Below are 19,752 nucleotides of genomic sequence, written 5' to 3' on the forward strand. Positions count from 1 at the left end.
TCTTATACAATTTCAATGGTAAATTTAGATTCATAAAATATTTTGGGGAGTGATGTATCAAAAATTATATTTCTTGCTTTGAGCCTGGAGTAAAGGAGAACAGAAAGCTTAAAAAAACCAGAGGTGAAAAATAAGCATTTGAGCAATAGTTATAGACATATATAATCTATATCTTTCCTATATATATGTATAACTCTAGGTAATAATAGGGCTATTACCTTTACTTTTTGTTACTTTTTCCTGCAGGGTAATTGCAAAACTAAAGATTAAAATGACTGCATGGGGGAAACAGGAGTTGTAAGATCTCTGCTATTTCTCTTAGGTTGATGAAGCAGCACTTCTGAAACGTCACAAGCAGGGATGGCTGATGGAAATCTCTAACAACCTGGACCATTGCATTGCTCGCCTTAGGTAGGGCTGGTAACCTGACTGTGAGTTTAACTCTGCTTCCCAACCCTCCACTCACATCCTGCTGCACTGTCCATTGTAGCCTGCACACAGGAGGGGCTGAGGGACACCTCTTCTCATTCCAGGTCTGCTTTGGAATGTGAATCCAACTTCCCGAGCTGCAGCAGTCTTTATTAGTGACTGCTAATACTTCACATCATATGTATATGTTAAACATGTCTTCATTTAGTTTCATGAATATGCATGGAGCAATTACAACTAATATTACACTTGCAGTATCACTCAAGCTTCATGGAATTCAGTGATTAACAATTATGTAAATGTTGAAAGATCTGTTTCAGAGATAAGTGTTGAAAACAACATACAGGCTTTTTCTGTTGTTGTTAAGTTTGATTCTGCGTGTGATTTGTACATTTCAAGATAAAATGAAGTGCATTCTTCAACCAATCTTTTTATTATTTTCTAGAGAAGCAAGAAAGAATAAAACTGCCCTCAGTTTGGGTTACCATGGGAATGTGGTAGATCTGTGGTAAGTAGTATGAATGGATGAGTCCGTTAATGCTCTGGCTTTTTGGTCAATGGGAAATAATTCCCAAACTTGAAAGGGGCTTTAAATAGAGTGCTGAGTACATTACTCTAGAAGCCCATGAAAACTGCTGTCAGAAAGGAGATCTTCACCCTTGTGCTCATTTGCTGTCCTGCCTAGGGAGAGGCTGGTGCATGAGCTGGACACAACAGGAGAGCTGCTGGCTGACCTGGGCTCTGACCAGACCTCCTGCCACAACCCCTTCAACGGGGGGTACTACCCCGTGCAGCTCGGCTTTGAGGAGGCAAAGCAGCTCCTCTCCTCCAGCCCAGGGAAGTTCCGGACGCTGGTGCAAGAGAGGTGAAGGTTTTGATCTTTCATCTTCCTGACCTTTGAGTTTGGGTGCTCTTCAAGCCATGCAGTCAAGGCGTATAGTCCACTACTGGAAAGAAAGGGTAATTTGGGCAGTTTGGGCCAAGGTAGAGGCCAGAAATGTTCTGTTTTTTGGTTTTTTCTTTGCTTGCTTTGTGAACTACTTAAACTGTTCTGCAGTTTTGTGCAAGCTGGTTTTTTTTATCAGCTTCCATCCCCAGAGCTGACTGTGTTGCTTGGCTGAAAGATGTGAGTGACACCTCTTTGCTGTTTAGTGAAATTTCCTCAATGACTATAAATCACTTAAGGATTTAGGGATAACAGGTGCTATAGGGACTGAAAGCATCTCAGTTGATGTCTTGTGGGTTTATGTCTGAATTTGTCTGGGATCTTTCCATTCCCTCTGTCTCCTCCTACTCCCATACCTTTGGTTAGTTAATGATATTATACTTTTTCATATTTCATCAAGAATAATTGTTTCCTTCTTTATTTCAGTCTGAAGAGGCATGTGGCTGCTATTAACAAACTAGCTGATAAGGGCATGTTCTTCTGGGATTATGGCAATGCTTTTCTCTTGGAAGCTCAGAGAGCTGGTGAGTAGATCCTGGAGCTGCAGTTGGAAATGAGAACAATCCTGCATGCATCTTCCCTGCTGTGTATGTTCAGTAGGATACGGGTGGCCACTGCAATTCTAATCTTTAGTCCTTCTTTCTTGCTTGTTATTTGAGACCTCTGGCCCTCCCTGGCTGACATACAACCTTCATAGGATCATGTGTGCAGTCTGATTTTGCATTTTATAGTTTTACTCAATTAAGTAACTGACTATTAAAATTCTTTTATAGGTGCTGATGTTGCAAAAAAAGGAGCAAATAAAACAGAATTTCGATATCCTTCCTATGTTCAGCACATCATGGGGTATGTTGGGCAGAGTTGGGAATATGCTGTCAAGTACCTTGTGACTCCCTCTGTTCAGAGGGAGAGTACTACAGAGCTTAGTGCAGACTGACAGACTGACAGTGATCTGCTATGACAAATGATCAAAAGGAGGAAACAGCAGTAGAAAAATGGCTCTCACAAGTGTGATGCCAGAGTTAGTGTAGGCTAGCCATTGTCAAATCAACACTTTTCACTCCTTCACATGAGTAGCTGCATTTTGTCTTTGCATGACTTTTTCTTTTAAGCATTTCTGCTCAAGAAGAGCTGGGTCGCAGGCTCAAACTATGACTAGAGACAATTTAACTTCTAGGTGCTAAAAGCTGAGGGCTCGTCTCTTCAGAGCAGTAGAGATCAATTCCAAATCATCCAAGCCTTATATTTGCCCTGAAGTTAAAAGCATGATGGAAACAGGGCACTCTTCTGCCCCTGCCACCAGCTATGCCTCTCACCCACACTGTACATGCTGCTTGTAGAAACAGCTGAGCTCAGGAGATCTGTTGAGGGACTGGATTTATAACTCATTTTTCATCTGACTCATGCTTTGCTTGCCTATGCCATGTGAATAAGAGCCTGAACATAGAGTAAGGCCCCAGCCAGATTAGATCTTTTCTTCCGGCCCTCAAGTGAAGCGTGTCCCACTATTGTACATAAACAATGTGGACAGCAAATGAGTCTGGACTCAGGCACTCGGTCAGAACCTGCCCTTGTCTGACAGTGTAGATGCACTCAGGGTTAGCCTGGGTTAAGGACACAAAGACCAGGCAGCAGGGAGAGTATATTTGATGAAACAGAAGAAAAGCTTCAACTCATCTGATGATGCACTTGATTGAACTGTCCAACATGACTATCAAAATTCTGGCCAGACTATACTTTAATATACCAGTGGAGGGCTGCATGAGACAGCACTGTTTAATTTCTCCGTTAATGGTCCTTGATGCTGCTGTTTAGATTAGTGCACTGAAAATGTTTCAAATTCTTCCGTCCTCAGCTAATGAAAGAAAAAGCACTGCTAGCAGCCAGGATAAATAAGGAAAGAATTTCAACTATCTCTTAATGAAACATGTTCTCTTCCCAGGGACATTTTTTCCCTGGGATTTGGGCCATTCCGCTGGGTTTGTACCTCAGGTGACCCACAGGACCTTGCTACAACTGACTCCATTGCCATGTCCGTGCTGGAGGACTCCATACGCCAGGGAGGTGAGGCATCGTCCCATGCCCACAGCATCATCCCTGGGGGCTTCTGGAGAGAAAAGGAAACCCAGAGTTGAAATGTGTTGGCTGAAAACATGGAAATCTGGGTCTTCCAGGTTCCATGTAAGCAGGAAGTCTTGCTGTTGCCTAAACTAGTAGGAGTGTAGCCTGTAGGTAAAACATAAAACCACCATGCATGTTGATCCCAAAGCAGTTTTGGCTAAGAGTCTGTCTTTTTAGTTGTTACAGGTGTTTTTAAACTTTATTGCATTGAAACTTTAAGGCAATCAGTGTCTTTCACCATCAGGTCTCCAAAACTAATTTAAGGAGTCAAATTGCTTTGCCCCTGCCTCACAGGTAAATGAGGCATGAAATTCTAGGGAGGCTTTCAAGAGGTTAGCAAGGGGATCAGTGACAGGAAACCCAGGTTTCCTGGGTGTGGTGCTCCATCCAGTGTCATTTTTTTGTGATTACAATTTTGAGATTTTTTTTGTCATTTGTTGATAGATTGACAGCTATTTCTACTGACTGGTGGAACCAGTTTGGAATACCTGCATGGCTCTGTGTACTACTCTAGGATCTAGGAATTGCACTCTTCCACATCCCTGAAGCTGGGCTATTACTGATATCCCCTGCTTATGAATGGGAAGTGAGACAAAGCTAATTTTGTGTCAGCAAACATTAATCCTGGTGTCCCAGGAGGGAGAGGAAGGCCCTACCCCTTTCCCCTTCTTTGTCTACCTTTGCAGTTACCACACAGCAGGCTCAAAGTTTTGTCACTGTCCCCAAGCACTGAAGTCCTCAGCTCTTCTGCTTTGAGTGCCAAAATTTGTGCTTTCCAGAATCAACAAAAGAATCCTTGAATTCTGAGGCATTCCTTCAGATCAAAAGGAAATGGATCAGAAACCCAAACCATGTTTTGAGAAGAGCATCATAATTTTTTCTCTTGTAATTTTGAAATATTTGTTGCTTTTTTCATGAGAGACATTGAAATACAAATAGAAGTGTGAAAATTTTGAAAGCTCTCCTGTTTGTTCAGGAACAATTAAGCACTGGAAGAACCCTGGGTGGTATTTTTGGAAAGGATATACCCTGCTCAGATGTCTCTCATTTGGAATGAAACTACTGTTGTCTTCCTATGATATAAAGCTGCTGTCCAGCCTCCTTTCCCTCCCAAGAGGTGAATTATTGGTACAGTGAATCTGACCTTGCAAGGCCCTTGGTTCTTTCTTATTCTCCTGATCTTTCCTTAGGAGTAATTTTCAAGAAATAGCACTGGAGCATGAGCTGTGTTTAATGCAAAACCAGCACATTGCAATAACCCAGAAGTGCCTGCTCTGTTTTGTGGGTATTGAAACTTCATGTTTTTAAGCCTGGTAGCTTGGCTTTATTGAAGGGAGGGTGAAATCCATTTCTGTACTGCTGGATCTGTCTTCAGAGATCTGCAGTAATTTTTATGCCATGTACTGCAGCTTCCAGAAATCTTCTCTCAGGACTGAACCATTGTATGACCTTTGGATGGTTTGCATTGCAAGACTGGGAAATGAATCAGTTACTCTGTGTACAGGAGTATGTGGATGTTTATATAGATGTAATGCAAAGCTGGGGAGAGAAGTCTCTTGCACAAACAAAAAACATTGATCCATTGCTTGTATATTCTTATATACTCTTGCACAAACAAAAAGCATTGATCCATTGCTTGTATATTCTTAATTTAAATGAAAAAATTACATTAAAAAATCCCAACAGGTGAAAACAGATTTAAAGGCAAGGCTATTATTTGAGGCTATAGTTGGTAAATTTGGTTATATTTGTTAAATTTGACAGGAAAATGGGAATTTGATTCAAAGGGAAAGAAAAATGGAAATTGATCAGAAAATAAGTAGCCATTCAAGCAAAAATATACTTGAATAATCCAGTTGTAGTCCACTTTCTATGAGACCTAGGTTTGGACCAAATTTTAGGGTCTGGATAGCCTTACACACATACATGTCTGAAATCTGAGCCTACCTTTGAAATTTATGAAAGAATCTGTTCTAAAAACTGAGTGAAAACCCCACAAAGCTGAACTCTGTTGTATTCCAAGTTTAAACTTTTAACTTGGCCTGAAGTCCACTGTTAACCATTCTTTTGTGGAGATGAAATTCTTTCAGAGTTTGTGAGATTTATGTAATTTTCTTATCTGCTTCTACTTCGAAGCTGCCTGAGCTTTTAAGAGGACCTTTGCATAGGAGATGCAGCACTGATGGTTGGGGTATAACTTGGATTTAGGACCTCTGTGGTAGTTTGAAGGCTGAGCTGATGCATAACAATGTAAATCTCTCTAAGGAAGCCAGTTTGTGTTCTTTGGAACTATTTCTCTGGGTACACAATGCTTTTCAGTATATTTTAAACCCTAGGTGTGTACAAGGGCCAATGAAATACCAGAAGTAATACAGTTGCTTGTCTGTCTTCAAAACATATTCCTGTTGGGATGGGAAGGTGAAGGCAGGAGTTTAGCAAATGAGATAATGGAGTTGCTCTAAAGTTAAAGTCTTTCTAAAAAAATTGTGAGATTTTTTTAGTTGCTGGAAATAAGACTAAATAAAAGGGAGTATTCCTCACTTACCCAGGGATAACTGATGAAATCCAACTGTTTATTTGAGCTGGCTGGAAGAGACAGATGTGCTGTGTTGAGATAGGTCCTTGTAGCCAGTATTTTCATCTGGCTTCTCTTCTGTAGATCTTTTCCTCTGTAAGATCTTTTCTGTAAGTCTGTGCACTGTGAAGTGTAAAATATGGTAAGAGTTTTCTGATATAGCTTATAAAAGTAATAGAAAGGAACCCATTCTCTGTTGTTTGGGTTTTATTTTGTTGGGGTTTTTTAGAGATATTTCAATGAACCCCCATTACATCTATAGTAACCTATGTGAACAGTGCCCACTACCTTCTAGAGGCTGCTTCCTTAAAGCTTCTGAGTGGCAGCACAATCCTATTAGGACAGCACTAGCAGCTGTTTCATCTTTCACTCCCTGCAAAGTGAAGTGCTGACATGTTAATCCTCATTGCAGAGTTTAGAAGCTATCACTTGAAGCCAGCCCCTCGAGCACTGACAGGTCTCTTTAGGATCATTAAAGCTCTTGGTATGGAAGGCCTGCCTCTGCAGGAATGAGCATATTTTTCATTTCCCTTAAACAATGTCTTTAACATAGGTTTAATGTGAGCTTCTTAACACTTTCCTCTGTCCTTTTTCCAGTTTTACCCTGCATAACTGCTGTCATACTGCCTAGTGCAGAAGCAGTAGTCCAAACACTCTTCTCAGGGACAATTTCAAGTTAGCAGTGTGCAGTTTCTCCAGCTTGACTTTGAAACATAAGTTGTCTGTATGTTATAATTGCCATAAAAAGGGGTGAGAGCTGGAGAGTAATTTGGCATCTGCAGAGATGATTGCCTTGCAGGTCCAGTGCATGAGCAGGTCACTGTGCTGTCACAGGCCAGCTGAGCCCAGGTAGCAGAGTGTGACTATCAGGGAAAGGTAATGTGACACAGCTTAGCCCCAGAGAAAGAGCTTACAGACATTAACTTCTTCAGCCACTGTAGCCCCATCTGAGCTGTAAAACCTCCTGAATGAGGACAGCAAAACAATATTTCTGTCCCATTACTTACCCCTTATCCCTTTTGTGACTCACTCACTACAGATGGTGCTGTGCCTTTGGAGGCAGCTGATTGTTCTGAAGTCACCATGTATCTGATAGATATGTGCCATATTTCACTGTCTCTCACTTGAAATATCTTTATTCTTATTCCTTTTTAGTTTGGCTGATTGAGATGGAATGAGTCAGATATAAATGAAAAGAGGACCTGGAGAATGATAGCATATTATATATAATTGTCTTCTTAGGTAACATATGCATCTAAACAAGGTGTAGGGTGGATTAATGCATAAAGTAACCACCGCATAATAAATTTTCCTGTGCAGTTTTTGTTCCATAGAAGTGTGAGGCAACAAACCTCTTAGTTGGATAAAAGATCTCACTCTTATCTTGGTACAGAGACACCCAAGGACCACGTTGTACAGAATAACTGCTGTGCTGTAAATCTGTATCCCAGATATGGTGTCCATTGGTGTAACTTATCCTCAAGTGTGTGTTGAGAGCTGATTTTGAGAATTTCTGCTGTCTGACTCAAAGGAGTTATTCACTATGCGGTACAAGGCTGGATTGCAGTACCCAATATCCTGGAGTTTGATGAAATGACTAATTTGGCAAAGATTAGTAATAGATTGGCATTTAGTAGGCAGTAAAACAGGTGACCAAAAATGGACAGTACATGTAAACTATATTTCATTTTAATTTAATTTTCTGAAGATCCAAATGGGAGTTACCATTCCAGCTTTTCCCTGAGAGGCATCTTGTACTTTTCAAGAAAAATATGATGCAGTTACTGCATCAGCCGCACAGAGAACTTTATACAGCATTTCCTATATGCATGCTTGTATCTGAGAGTATAATGTGACTCCCTAGTGCTGCCAGATGAATTAAAGTAAATTCAGAACATACTGCATTACTTTCCAAACTGTATTTTTGCTTGTTTTCTCTCGCAAGTGAGCACATCTGTGAAGCAGCAGTACCACGACAACATCCGCTGGATTCGGGAAGCCGGCAGGCACAGCTTGGTAAGTGCACAACCCCCTGCAGCAGACGTGGCTGCTCCTGGTCCTGAATGCAGGCCTGGACAGCAGGAATGGATGGGAATGAAAACACAATCTGTAGCTCTTGGGGCTGACAATTGAAACCTTCTCTCCACAGCAGGATTTTAGGCTGAAGTGAAGCAGCTCTTTCCCTTCACTTCCTCATCTGGAAATGTTAAAATAATCCAGTAATATCTGCTCTTGTATCTGGAATGAAACGTATCTGTGATTCACCCTCCAGTTCTTTCACGGTGCTATTCAAATATTCCTCTTGGCATTGCTGTGGACCAAGCTCCTCACACGTGCAGCTCCCAGAACCCTTTCCAAAACAGGAGACAGGGCTGAAGAGCTGCCATCCTTCTGCACTGTGGGAAGCAGGACACCAATGGATCATCCTCTGTTTTCCTTTTAGGGCAGGCTCTCCCTGTGAAGCCAACAAGTGATGCTGTAGAGCTTATATGTGCTCTCCCAGTCTGGAAGCACAGCACAGCAGAGCTGTGCAGGACAGATGTTCTTTGCCACATTTCTCTTCTCTTCCAGCCCACTGTTACCAGTTCCAAACCTCTGCTTCTCAGCTGTTGGGAAGGGATTTGTTGATAGGGGGATTATAGCCTAGCAATCAGGTTGAGTTAAAGAGTGGAATTTACTGGGCAGTGGCAGCTGAATAGAGAAATACATCTCATGGATTCTGTGAGTGAAGATAAAACTAAGTTCAAAGAGGGATTTGATTTTTTTTTTTTCCTGGAAGCTGGATGTTGGTGAAGAAATAATCTGTACTTTCTTCTTTGGAAGGAAAGGGGTCAGTCCTGTGACTCCATTCATCTGGAACCTGAAGATAAGCCAGTGGCAGAGAACCTTATCCCTCTGTCATTTTTCTTTTGCAGGTCGTTGGCTCTCAAGCCAGAATCTTGTATTCTGATCAGAAGGGTCGGGTGTCTATAGCTGTGGCTATCAATCGAGCTATTTCTGAAGGAAAGATTAAGGTTTATCTCTTTTATCTTGATATGCTCTGCTAATTGTGTTTAATAGCTGAGACTGGGGAGGCAGGTGGGAAAGGAGAAAGCTTCAAGCAGTGAGAGCAGGAGTGCCTGTCATTTACATGGGGCCAGTTTGTGTTAGAGCTCATTTCTCTCTGCCTACCACCGCTGTTGTGCTCTGTCACAGGAGGGAGGTGGGTTTAGAAACCCTCTGAAATTTTGTTTCATGATGAGACTGTCTAATTTTCTGTTTGGGCACCCACAAGCACAATGTACCATTCTGTGATTTGCAGAGGGCACAAAGCAAGGACTGTAACTCCTTAGTAGGGGCCCAAATATTAAGACTTAAGACAGAAGTGAATTGAGCAGATAATGCCCTCAGTAGCAGTGTCAGCCTGGAGGATTCCACTGTCTTGTCCTTGTTTTTTTCCAGGCTCCAGTGGTCCTCAGCAGAGATCACCACGATGTGAGTGGGACTGACAGCCCTTTCAGGGAAACATCCAACATTTATGATGGATCAGCCTTTTGTGCAGGTCAGTGGAACAGCTGAGGCTTGTCTGCCTGGGCCAGCAAGGAAATGGCTTTAAACAGAAATAGCTATTTTATGCAACATTTTTTAAATGTTTTTGTTTAAAAAACACCCTTTAATCCCAATTAATCAGATTTCCTGAGAAGCTTTGTGGGATTTAACAATACAGACACGAATGTGGAGCTGGTTACATAGGAGGGGTCCTGAACACTGCTGGAAATTCCAAGAAAATGCACCAGATGTATCTGAATGCAAATGGAGAGCAGTCTCGGAGGATTTTATCTTCTGTTTGATTTTAATTTGGTATCTCACTATTTCAAACAGGTGATCTGATTACAGCCATATTTCCTTGGAATCCACAAGATTAAAATCAGGTCTATAATAATATTTTACTTAAAGCAAAGAGGTTCACAGCTGTTTTCATTCCATTGCCTGAAGAAAACAGTGTGGAGTTTCTGAAAGTAACTTTTCTGGTCATGAGGAAATATTGATAGTAAAGTCATAAGAATAAAAGCCAGGCCTTGCTGCTCACTTAAAGTGTGACTGGGCAAATAATGTAGACTTGCTCTACGAAAGGAGACTTTAAATCTGCACAACTGACCTGAGCTAACCAGACTCTGCTTTTCAGTTTGTGAAACCATCTTTTAGAGAAAGAAACCAAAGAAATATCAGGTTGAAGACTTGAAAAAAAAATGGATGAAGCTCTTTTTAACCTTAAATCTTCCTCAATTTTCCATCTGCAAAGTGGAAATTAGGGTAATAGCTTTAGCCCAGTGGTGTTTCTGACGAGCTGACAATCACAAAGAGGTGTGAGATTGGAGGATCTGCTGCTGTAGAAAGAGAAATTGATAGAGGAAGCTGAGCATATTGAATTACTTCCATTATGGGAATTCATAATAGAACCAAATTATGGCTCAATTTCAAGAAGAAAAGTTCCCTGTTAACTGAATTTCCTGATGAAATAAGGCTTTTAACTGTGCCCATTAGTGCCACTTTAACACTTTTTGAGCATGTTGGCTAGTTTTAATAGGGCAAATAGATGCCTTGAATAATGCTTGTTTCTCACAAGCTGAGAGAAAATGGTGCAGCTGCACAGAGAACAGAAATTCAAAGTAATATCTCCATCTTAGCAACATAAGTAATCATCAGGCAATGCCCTCAGAAGAGGGCAATAGAAACAAGGCTTGCTGAACCCTACTGCTCATCATGCTTTGTGATTTTCTTTGCATTTTGGGATTTATGTGATCCATTTGCCTTCTTCAAGGGCTTATCTAAAGCCTGTTGGCCACTGATATCACTGATCTTTAAAACCAGGCCTAAATCTGTTTTACTGGATGAACCACTGGAGACAATAAAAGAACATCTTAGGTCTTCCTCTCTCACATCTATCCTCTTGCTCCAACACAATTTTTGAGCTGGTTTGGGTGAAATTTGCTCCTCTTTAACACACAGGACATTTCCAGAATGTTTGTTTGTCTCATTTTGTTTTCAAGTACCTCAGCCTGAAGGGTCATTGCTGCTCTGGATGTGTATTTCAGCACACACATTTGCAGCCAATGACCTTTATCAAAGCCAAGGAGCAGCAAGCTATTGCATTGTTAGTTCACTCCTTGTCCAACCTCCACTCTTATCAGACCAGTGGCTGAGGAGAAAATCTGTACATTAGAGAAGATGGTGATTTAGATCTCTCCCATTCAATCTCGACAGCACTGTAATTATGATAATTGCATTCTTAAAGTGACATAAAGTCAGATAAAAGATGCCATAATGGAGCTTTTGAAAGGGTTTAACATAGATTAGCACTTAAGTAAACTAATTTTTCCATCAGGCACATAACTGTGGGTCTGCAGATGTGGCTGGTGGGGATATTGTTGTTTTTCTCTTATTTTTCCTGGTAAAAATATGGCAAGTTATTGCCATATTTTGAATCTTTCCTGAATTAAGTCTGGATATTTTCAGTAAATTTTACTCTTATCCTCTTTGTGCACCTCTTTCTACCTCTCTGGGTATACACTTTAGCACAAATTGCAGTGAATATACAAAATTCTAGTGAACAATTCAGTGGAAATAATGTATTAATCAAATTATATTTATCTGCTAAATTATATTTCTTTGGGTTTTTTTTTTTCTAGACAAACCTTCTTAGGGGTTTCAGAAGTTTCTGTCCAGGGTAGAATTCCCACATGTTCAGAGAATTGGGGTAGATATAATTTTCATCCCAACTTTGTCCACAAAATGCAACTCCTTAGCTTTAGGCTGAATTTCTGCACAGGGCTGAAGTAACTCTGCACTCTGATCTGAAAATATTTCAGACTTCTTAGAACTGCAAGGTGTGTAGTGTTCCAGGTGTCCTGTCCATTTTGAATCCACGCACATGGATGCGTCCAGGCTGTTCTTCCATGCCTGATGTATCCCAAAGGAGTACATTGTATTCTCTCCACTCTGAAGAAGGAGCTCAGAGCTGAAGAGTGGCAGGTCCTTCAGCTGCCTGTGCTGAAGCACAAATGCAGGAATCACCAGTGCCCTCGTAACCCACAGTGTAAAACTGGCATTTGTTTCCTCTGAAGTCAGGGCAGAGTGAGACAAATCTCTCTTGCCTGTTCCTCCCAGGACTGAGATGTTCAGTGAACACCTCGGAGTGAAACCTGCCTCCAACCCTGCCTTCCCACAGCCCCAGTGAAGGTGTTGGTGGAAGGAGGGAGCAGCACAACACAAAATGAGCGTGGTCCATGGGTAGTAACACCTTTGCTCTCCTCCCAGACATGGCAGTGCAGAACTTTGTGGGAGACGCGTTCAGAGGAGCCACCTGGGTTGCGCTGCACAACGGGGGTGGAGTTGGCTGGTGAGAGTTTTTGTGTTCCTAAAGCTGGGCTCTGGGTCCTGCTCCTGCTGTTGTGTAGGTGTGTGGGGAAGGGAGACAGGAGCTGCAGAAAAGATGGGCAGTACCAGAGGAGAACTGTTTTGTGATGGTGGGAAGGGTGGGTTTGGAATCAAGGACTGAAAGGACAAATTATAAAGCAACGTATGGTGCTATATGGCTCTAATTAATGCTCATCTGTCCAGAAAAAGTGTTTTGAACACTGGGCACAGCACAGTTTGAAGAACTTCATTTGATGAACAAGGACAGTGTGCTGTGGTCATTTTGCACAGGTCCTGCTTCCAGTACTGTTTTCACACATGCACAGCCAGAGTGTCAGTGGATGGATTCTGTTCAGGTCTCCTCTCAAGCTGTATTTAAACCTGTGACCTTAGGACCCCAATAGAAATGCTCCTGTGCATGAGGGATTATTGAGACAAACCAGCTGAGGTGCCAGCAAACCCCCAGTCTTTCTCTCCCTGCTCATGCCTGGGTAGCATAAAAGACCACAGCCAAGTAAGGCCTGAACTAAACACCTCCTTCACATGGCATGCAGAACTAAGCCACTTGCCTAAAAAGAAAAGCAGAATGAAAGAAATATTCTATATGGAGATGGAAATTAATCTCCTCCATCTTCACTGAAAGGCTACATGGATTAGCAGAGATGCAGGACGTGGGGGAGCCTGGCCACACTGCAGTCTTTAGTTCTGGTTTGTACTTTCCAGCATACTCCAGCCAAGCCTCTCCCATTTTGCAGTCATGTCATCATTTGGTGTTATCAGCAATCAAGAGAAGCACAACTCTGTTAAATACTGTGGTGAACCCTCATACTTCCCTGTTTCAAACAGTGCTGGAATATGCTAAAACCAGCAAGCCAAAGAACTTGTAGCAGATGTTATCCTCAGAGACATTTTATGATAATTGTTATTCATCTGGATGAGCTGAATCTAGAAAATATCCCTTCACGTCAGTTGAAGAACTCCCTCTCTGTACTCTTAATTCCTTTGATTTCTGTGACATAAATACTGCATAGAAGGGTACAAGAGAGCAAAACTGAACAATGGAAAAGAAAACTTTATGAGGACTTAAGCACATGGAATGAAGATTTGCCTTTGTGATAAGGACCCACAGCCATGATTTCATTGACAATTTCCATAATTGTGAATGGAAAGCACACACCAGAATGTCTCCCTACTTTGGTCATCTCAGACTGATGCTCCAGAGGTAGTAGCAGACAAATTCTGTCTGAATTTCCTCAGCTGAGTTTAACATTTTAAAATATCTGCTTATCAAATACAAGCAAAAAAAAATCACTTTTCACAACATGTTGTGTGAAGTATTTGGGATATTTTTGTGATAATTATAATTATTAGAATTCCTAAAAGAATTGCTTAGGCCATGAATGTTCTGTGCCTTGAAGATGCTTAATTCAAATTATACAAATTATCCTATTCCTTTCTGGTCTCTCTAAGGCTGATCCTTCCAGAACACTTTTAGCCCTCTGTGCTGTTCAAAGATAGCTTGGCTGAATGGTGAGCCTGCCCTTAGCTCTAGAAAACTGGCCCTGATCACACTGCAATTTCAATTATACTGTTTTAGTTGTTTTGTAAGTGGAGTTACATCATTAAAAGAAACTTTGCCACAAGGCAGAGCAGATTTATGCTGTAATTTATGTAATATATCAGAAAATTTGAGTGTGGCCATTCACTGAAATCAAAATATCTCTGGAGAAAACAGAGTTTGGTTCTCCTTTTTGTCCTTTCCTATGGCTGCTTGGGGGCTTGTGATGGCAGAACAGTATCTGCTTGCCCTGTTCTTGGAGCAGCAAAGCCCTCTGTGATAAATTACTGTGCCTCAGTGAAGAGTGCAGGGCCTGAAAATTCGGAGTGTGCCTGCAGAGCCTTGAGCACCACGGTGCTGGGGCTCAGCTGTGGTGGCCGTGTCGTGTCACCCTAAAGCCAGGCCAGGCTTGGCTGAGGTGGCACCACCCTGGCAGGTGAAAGGGCTGCACCCCTTTGCCTTCTGAGGAGACAGAGCAGTATTTTAAAGGTGGCAAAAGAATAAAAACAAACCCCCAACCATGAAAAAATTGTTTTCTTTGCCTGGAGAAGATAGACGCTTTTAACTGGCCCTGTTTTGATTTTTCTCTGGAGTGCTAAAAATCCACCTGACTTTGCCATAAAGAAATCTCTATGTCTTTGATAAACTCTTTTTGTCATCAGCTGATTTGGAAATGTGAAAGTTTATATATGTTTATAAACAAAAATACATGTGATTAGAGAGAAATCCAGTTGTCATTGGCAAGGTTCTGCCCTGGGAATTCAGAAATGGATAACTGAACTGTTTTTAGCTGCCAGTCCTTCCTGCAGAGGCTGGGCTTGCCTGGAACTGCTGGCAGATTTGCTGTGTCTTCCCATTGAGACTGCACAAGTGCCTTTTACATGCTTTATTTTCTGTTACAACCTCGTAGGACAAACAAGAAAGGCAGGATTAATATTTATTTAGCTGGGATCTGCATCACATGTACTCTGGGAGAGATGGAGAGACTTAAGATTAACATAGTCTTGACTATAATTACAGCAAAGGACTGTGACTCATTTTTTGCTGCCTGTTTGTTTGCAGCAGAATTTGTATTAGCACAGAGCCTGGATAACCTGTAGTAACAAAAAGGCAGAAGCAATTTAAGAATCCATCTGCACTGTTGACAGTGTGACATCTTGATTGTGAGAGAGGCCTTGTTTTCTTTGATCATCTTAGGAGGAGACATCTGGAAATTATAGGAGGTAGCTTAGGTCAAAATGCCACATGTTTCTTTAATTACCTGAAAATGTGACCCAATGCTAATGAAGGCAGAGAGAGGTTTTTTTCTAGAAAATCCATCATAACAAACATTGGTATTTAATGTAGGAGTGGTTTTAGGCAGTAGAACAGATCCTGGTGAGTGACTCTGATTTGCACTGGAGTAACTCCATGGAAATCGATGGAAAGGCACTAAATTTACCAAGTGCAAGTAGATCAGATGCTCCTTGGGATTCTGTGGACAGAGGGAATTTTTGCCACTGAAGGAATATCATCTCCTTCTATGGAATATCTTTATAAAACACTGGTTCAGAGGTTGGGGTTTCTGTGGATTTGAACTCTGACAGAGAGAGTAGTGCTCTGTTCTTTGGTCTCCGTACACAGGAGCAGCAGAATATGGTGGACTAACTGCCCTGGCACAATTACATTTGTTGTCATCCACTCTGGTCTCCTCTTTTGGAGAGGACAGTAACAACATGAGTTATTCAAAAAGTAGAATTTGCATGAAATACAGATGTTTGGCTGTTTGTATTCATTCCCAGATGAAACTAAGAGCAGAACTAGTGAGAGACTTCACACAGTAAAAACATCCTGGGAATTAAATTTCAGGCTGAAAAGAGCTGACAGTGTCAATCAAAAAGAATAATTTTATTTTGAAGAGTCATATCTTACAATATTTAAACATCTCGACTGAAAACATGATTTTGTTTCAAATTTTTCAGTTCAAAAACCTAACTCATTAAGTGATCTGCTGTGAGAACTGTCACTTTCAAGACAACTATGCCTTTTAACAGAAAATGCATTTATAATAGTGACATATCTGATAACGGAAAAGTGAAGGGAGTTCAGAGAATAAATTTGATGTGATGATGGTGAGATCTGGAGCCCTGAATTCCTTGCTGAGCTCTGTGATAATACACAGGTACTGTATGTGAATAGCAGTAGAAAGGCAATTAGCATCACATGAGTAACAGCAATCCATTGAAACTGAGAAAACGTGAGCTCTAGTTTCACGAAGTAGAACTCAGGTCTGTGAAGCTCTAGTTTAGCCTCCACTCCCTATTTCCTCAGAAGCTCAAGTTATTGCTAGAAAATACACATTAAGAAACAATTCCTTCCTGGACTGGAAGACTCTCAACTCCTATCTGATTAATGGGCATGTCTGATGTTGTTCTATGTAAATTTTGTAAACTTATATTAACTATAAAACTTAGAGGACAAAATCCTGCCTCCAGGGATTTCCATTAGTGTCTCATGCAGTGTACTGTTGTATGATGTGTCCTGTCCTTCAGGTGTGGCTGATGCTGAGCTCTAATGCCAGAACTCTCACAGATTTACAGAAAGATTAATCTCCCAGCTGCATCCACCACTATTCACCATATGCCATGGAATGGGAGCTCCAGCAGGCCAGATTCTGAAGTCAGACAAGATGTTTTCCTCTACGTGTTTTCCCTGTCCTTTAAAACCAGACTGTTATTTCCCCCAAGAATAATCTGTTCGTTTTAATGTATTTCTGTTCTTCTTCTGCCAGTAAGTCTGCTTCCTGAAAAGTTGGCACTGATGTCTTTAAAGATCTCTGTATCTCATACAAAATGAATGATGGTTTTGGAAATGATTGAGGCAGATGTGCATTAAGTGGTGGTTAACACTTTTTTAATAAAATGCTTATGCTCTGTCATTTGTCCCAAGAGAATATAAATAGATCCATCTGCCTGCTGCTGTAAGCACTGTCACCCTCACGATCCTGGCTAGATGGCAGCTGTAGTGTAGCAAACACGAGGAGCTGAACCTTTAAAAACACCCTGAGACAGGTAAATCTCTGGCCCATCAGATCTGTTAACCTTTCTCCACCTGTATTTAGAGCCAGTACACAGTGCAGGACTCGGGAGATACAGAGCAAGCTTAATTTTTGGTATCCCTGCTTGGAGCAGATCCTGATTCCCAGCTGGGCATTACAAGAAAGGTGGACTAAGTTTGCTGCAGGTCAGGAAACCTTTGCCTGCTAAACACACTTTTTCTTTTATCATAACTATAAAACATCACTGATAGTCTCTTATCCAGAATAATTTGTGTATTCTCATCCTCCTTCCTGCAGTACAACCCAACAAATCCTGTAAATGTTGTGGTATTGCTTTGAATTAATTTTATTTGATTCTCTTACTTTTTTCTTTTAGGGGTGAAGTGATCAATGGGGGATTTGGTCTGGTTTTAGATGGGTCCAAGGAAGCTGAAGAACGAGCTAAGATGATGCTCAGCTGGGATGTTTCCAATGGAGTAAGCAAAACTCATATATGTATACTTTAATATTAATTTATTCTCTAGCTGTTGGTAGAATTTCATCCTTACATGCTGGCACAGAATTTGGCTCTTTGATTTCATAGTTGAAAATGCATTGAAGAGACATCTTCCTTTTAAAATATTTATCCCACTATAAAAGCATTTGCTGCTCAAATGATACTGTTATCTAAATCCAGTGCAGGTTTTACAGAACTGGGATGGAGTGCACTATTATTTTTGGTGAGGGAATTTTTTAAGTTTATAAGGTACCTGGCTCTACCAGTGTTTATCTGTACAATGTTATACATGGAAAAGTACCACATCTACTCAAATACTACTCATAAAAATGAAGTATTGCAAAAATTAGTTGCAAAATCAGAAGGGAAACTAAAAACTGGCAGAGGGTTGAAAGATTTATCGTCACGAGTTGGGGGCCAGTTTTTGCACAAATATGGTGCAAGGTGGGTGTGGTGAGAGAAATGTCTGATTTTTACACCCTTCATTCTGTTGTCTGACAGGTCGCCAGGCGCTGCTGGTCGGGAAATGCCTTTGCTTACGAAACCATCTGCCAAGCAATGAGGGAAAATGGCACACTGAGGGTGACTCTGCCTCACAAGGTGCTGGATGAGAACATCTTGGAGCAAGCAGTGAAACATTAGTGGTACTCCAAGTGCAATGTTGCTCCTGCAGATATATTTGAAGTTCCTTCCTTGATATCCTGTTTTGCTCTCTGGCCAAACGATAAAAGCCTTGCAAAAGTCTGTTCCATGTGAATTTTTTTCCTCTCTAACTTATGAACGGGGCAAATTTGTTTGTGTTTGTGACAGGTTCGACCAGGAACAGTCTTTTCACCAACATACTTGGAACAATGTTTGCAATAAGAAACTGTTCGTGATGGGAAAGGAATGGGAATTTTTTTCCCTGAAAATTAATGGAAAAAAATCCCCCAACAACGAAACAGTCACTTTTTCCTGATAAAATATAAACTAATGTACAAAAGTAATTCTTAGCTCTCCTGTCTCATGCTAAACATGGTCCTTGCACAACACACAGGCTTCATTCTGACACAAACACAGTGGCAGCAGTCCCTTCCCCCTGTGGACTTGCTCTGGAATGTCACTCAGCCTCCTGGCACTGTGTCCATTACCTCTTGGAATGGAAGGGGGTGTTACACACATACAGCTGCCCGTGCTGCTGCAGAGGGGATGTGATGAGCTGCAGTCTGTGAATCTCTGCCCCTGCTAGAGCCCAGGGTACCCGCAGGTGAGCACTGTGCAGTTCTGCATTGCCTCTGCTGCCAAGAAAGGGAAGCGTTTCTTTTGAGTCACGAGTTCTTTACCCTGTTCACGTACTGTGCCTCTCTCCAGATGAACAGTGAGAGTCTGGCATCTGCTTGAAACTGAGCCTTCTGTGAAGTGCAATCTGCAGTTGATAGGAATTGCTTTACATTATGGAAAAAAAACCCGCCCACATTGCCAATTTGTATGATTGAGATGGGAGTAGCTGTCAGGCAGATTTGACAGCCTTTGCTTTGACATATGTTATGCATTACCATATTAATAATCACAGTGGACTGGGTCCAAAGTTAGGGTATTGGTATTGTGTGAAACCACTCTAATCTTCATAGCCCAAAAACACTAGTGGTTCTTGCTTTGTCAAGAGGGACAACCAGAAAATACACTGGCTTTTCTTGTACCAAGCTATGTAGAGCTGTTCCATAGACTCATCTTAATTCTGAGATTAAAAGCCACCACAGACAAGATGTTGAAGAAGTATTTATCAAAAATTCTTCACCTTTGTATTATTCAGTACTGGGGTACCTGGCAGCATATTCATCTTGACATCCCAGGCACAAAAGGAACCTTATTTTTATCCTAGTAGCCTTATTGCCCAGAGGACATAACCTTAGGAGTATAGCCATGTTTAATGTCTCCCTGGGAGTTTATAGCTGGACTGCCTGCAGGGACACACAGAACCCTTATGGATGAGTGCTATAAACAGCTACAAGTTGAAATACAAATTATGAGGTCTATTAATGAGGCGGCATGAGTTTAGGCAAAATGGAACTCAGTGAACTGCTGAGCAGTTGGTCTTATGTATGACTATTCACTGGAGTTTATTTCAATGATGTGGTATGTAGTCATATGTATATGTTTAAATCTACTTCAGTCTTTTAACTGTAAATCTCAAGCACTTAAAAATGTGAACTGG

At 41.3% G+C, this 19,752-nt stretch overlaps 1 protein-coding gene across 8 annotated transcripts in view; it reads left to right on the plus strand.

Annotated features, from left to right (window-relative positions):
* The window catches only part of UROC1 (urocanate hydratase 1), a 39,000-nt gene extending 20,696 nt beyond the window's left edge, over positions 1 to 18,304 (plus strand). For 7 of the 8 annotated variants that reach the window (XM_021531705.4, XM_085590475.1, XM_085590477.1 and 4 more), the window contains 12 exons: positions 323 to 411; positions 875 to 937; positions 1,115 to 1,294; positions 1,802 to 1,899; positions 2,149 to 2,221; positions 3,318 to 3,439; positions 8,017 to 8,087; positions 8,987 to 9,085; positions 9,513 to 9,612; positions 12,369 to 12,450; positions 17,439 to 17,538; positions 18,060 to 18,304. In XM_021531705.4, the coding sequence (XP_021387380.3) occupies positions 323 to 411; positions 875 to 937; positions 1,115 to 1,294; positions 1,802 to 1,899; positions 2,149 to 2,221; positions 3,318 to 3,439; positions 8,017 to 8,087; positions 8,987 to 9,085; positions 9,513 to 9,612; positions 12,369 to 12,450; positions 17,439 to 17,538; positions 18,060 to 18,200 (1,218 nt within the window). In that variant the 3' untranslated portion in view covers positions 18,201 to 18,304. The remainder of the gene's footprint in view (positions 1 to 322; positions 412 to 874; positions 938 to 1,114; positions 1,295 to 1,801; positions 1,900 to 2,148; positions 2,222 to 3,317; positions 3,440 to 8,016; positions 8,088 to 8,986; positions 9,086 to 9,512; positions 9,613 to 12,368; positions 12,451 to 17,438; positions 17,539 to 18,059) is intronic. The other variant, XR_002465557.3, reaches the window with a different exon arrangement.
* Positions 18,305 to 19,752: the final 1,448 nt, after the last annotated feature.

Source organism: Lonchura striata, chromosome 12, assembly GCF_050655825.1.
Source record: "Lonchura striata isolate lonStrDom1 chromosome 12, ASM5065582v1, whole genome shotgun sequence".
Taxonomy (NCBI): Eukaryota; Metazoa; Chordata; class Aves; order Passeriformes; family Estrildidae; genus Lonchura; species Lonchura striata.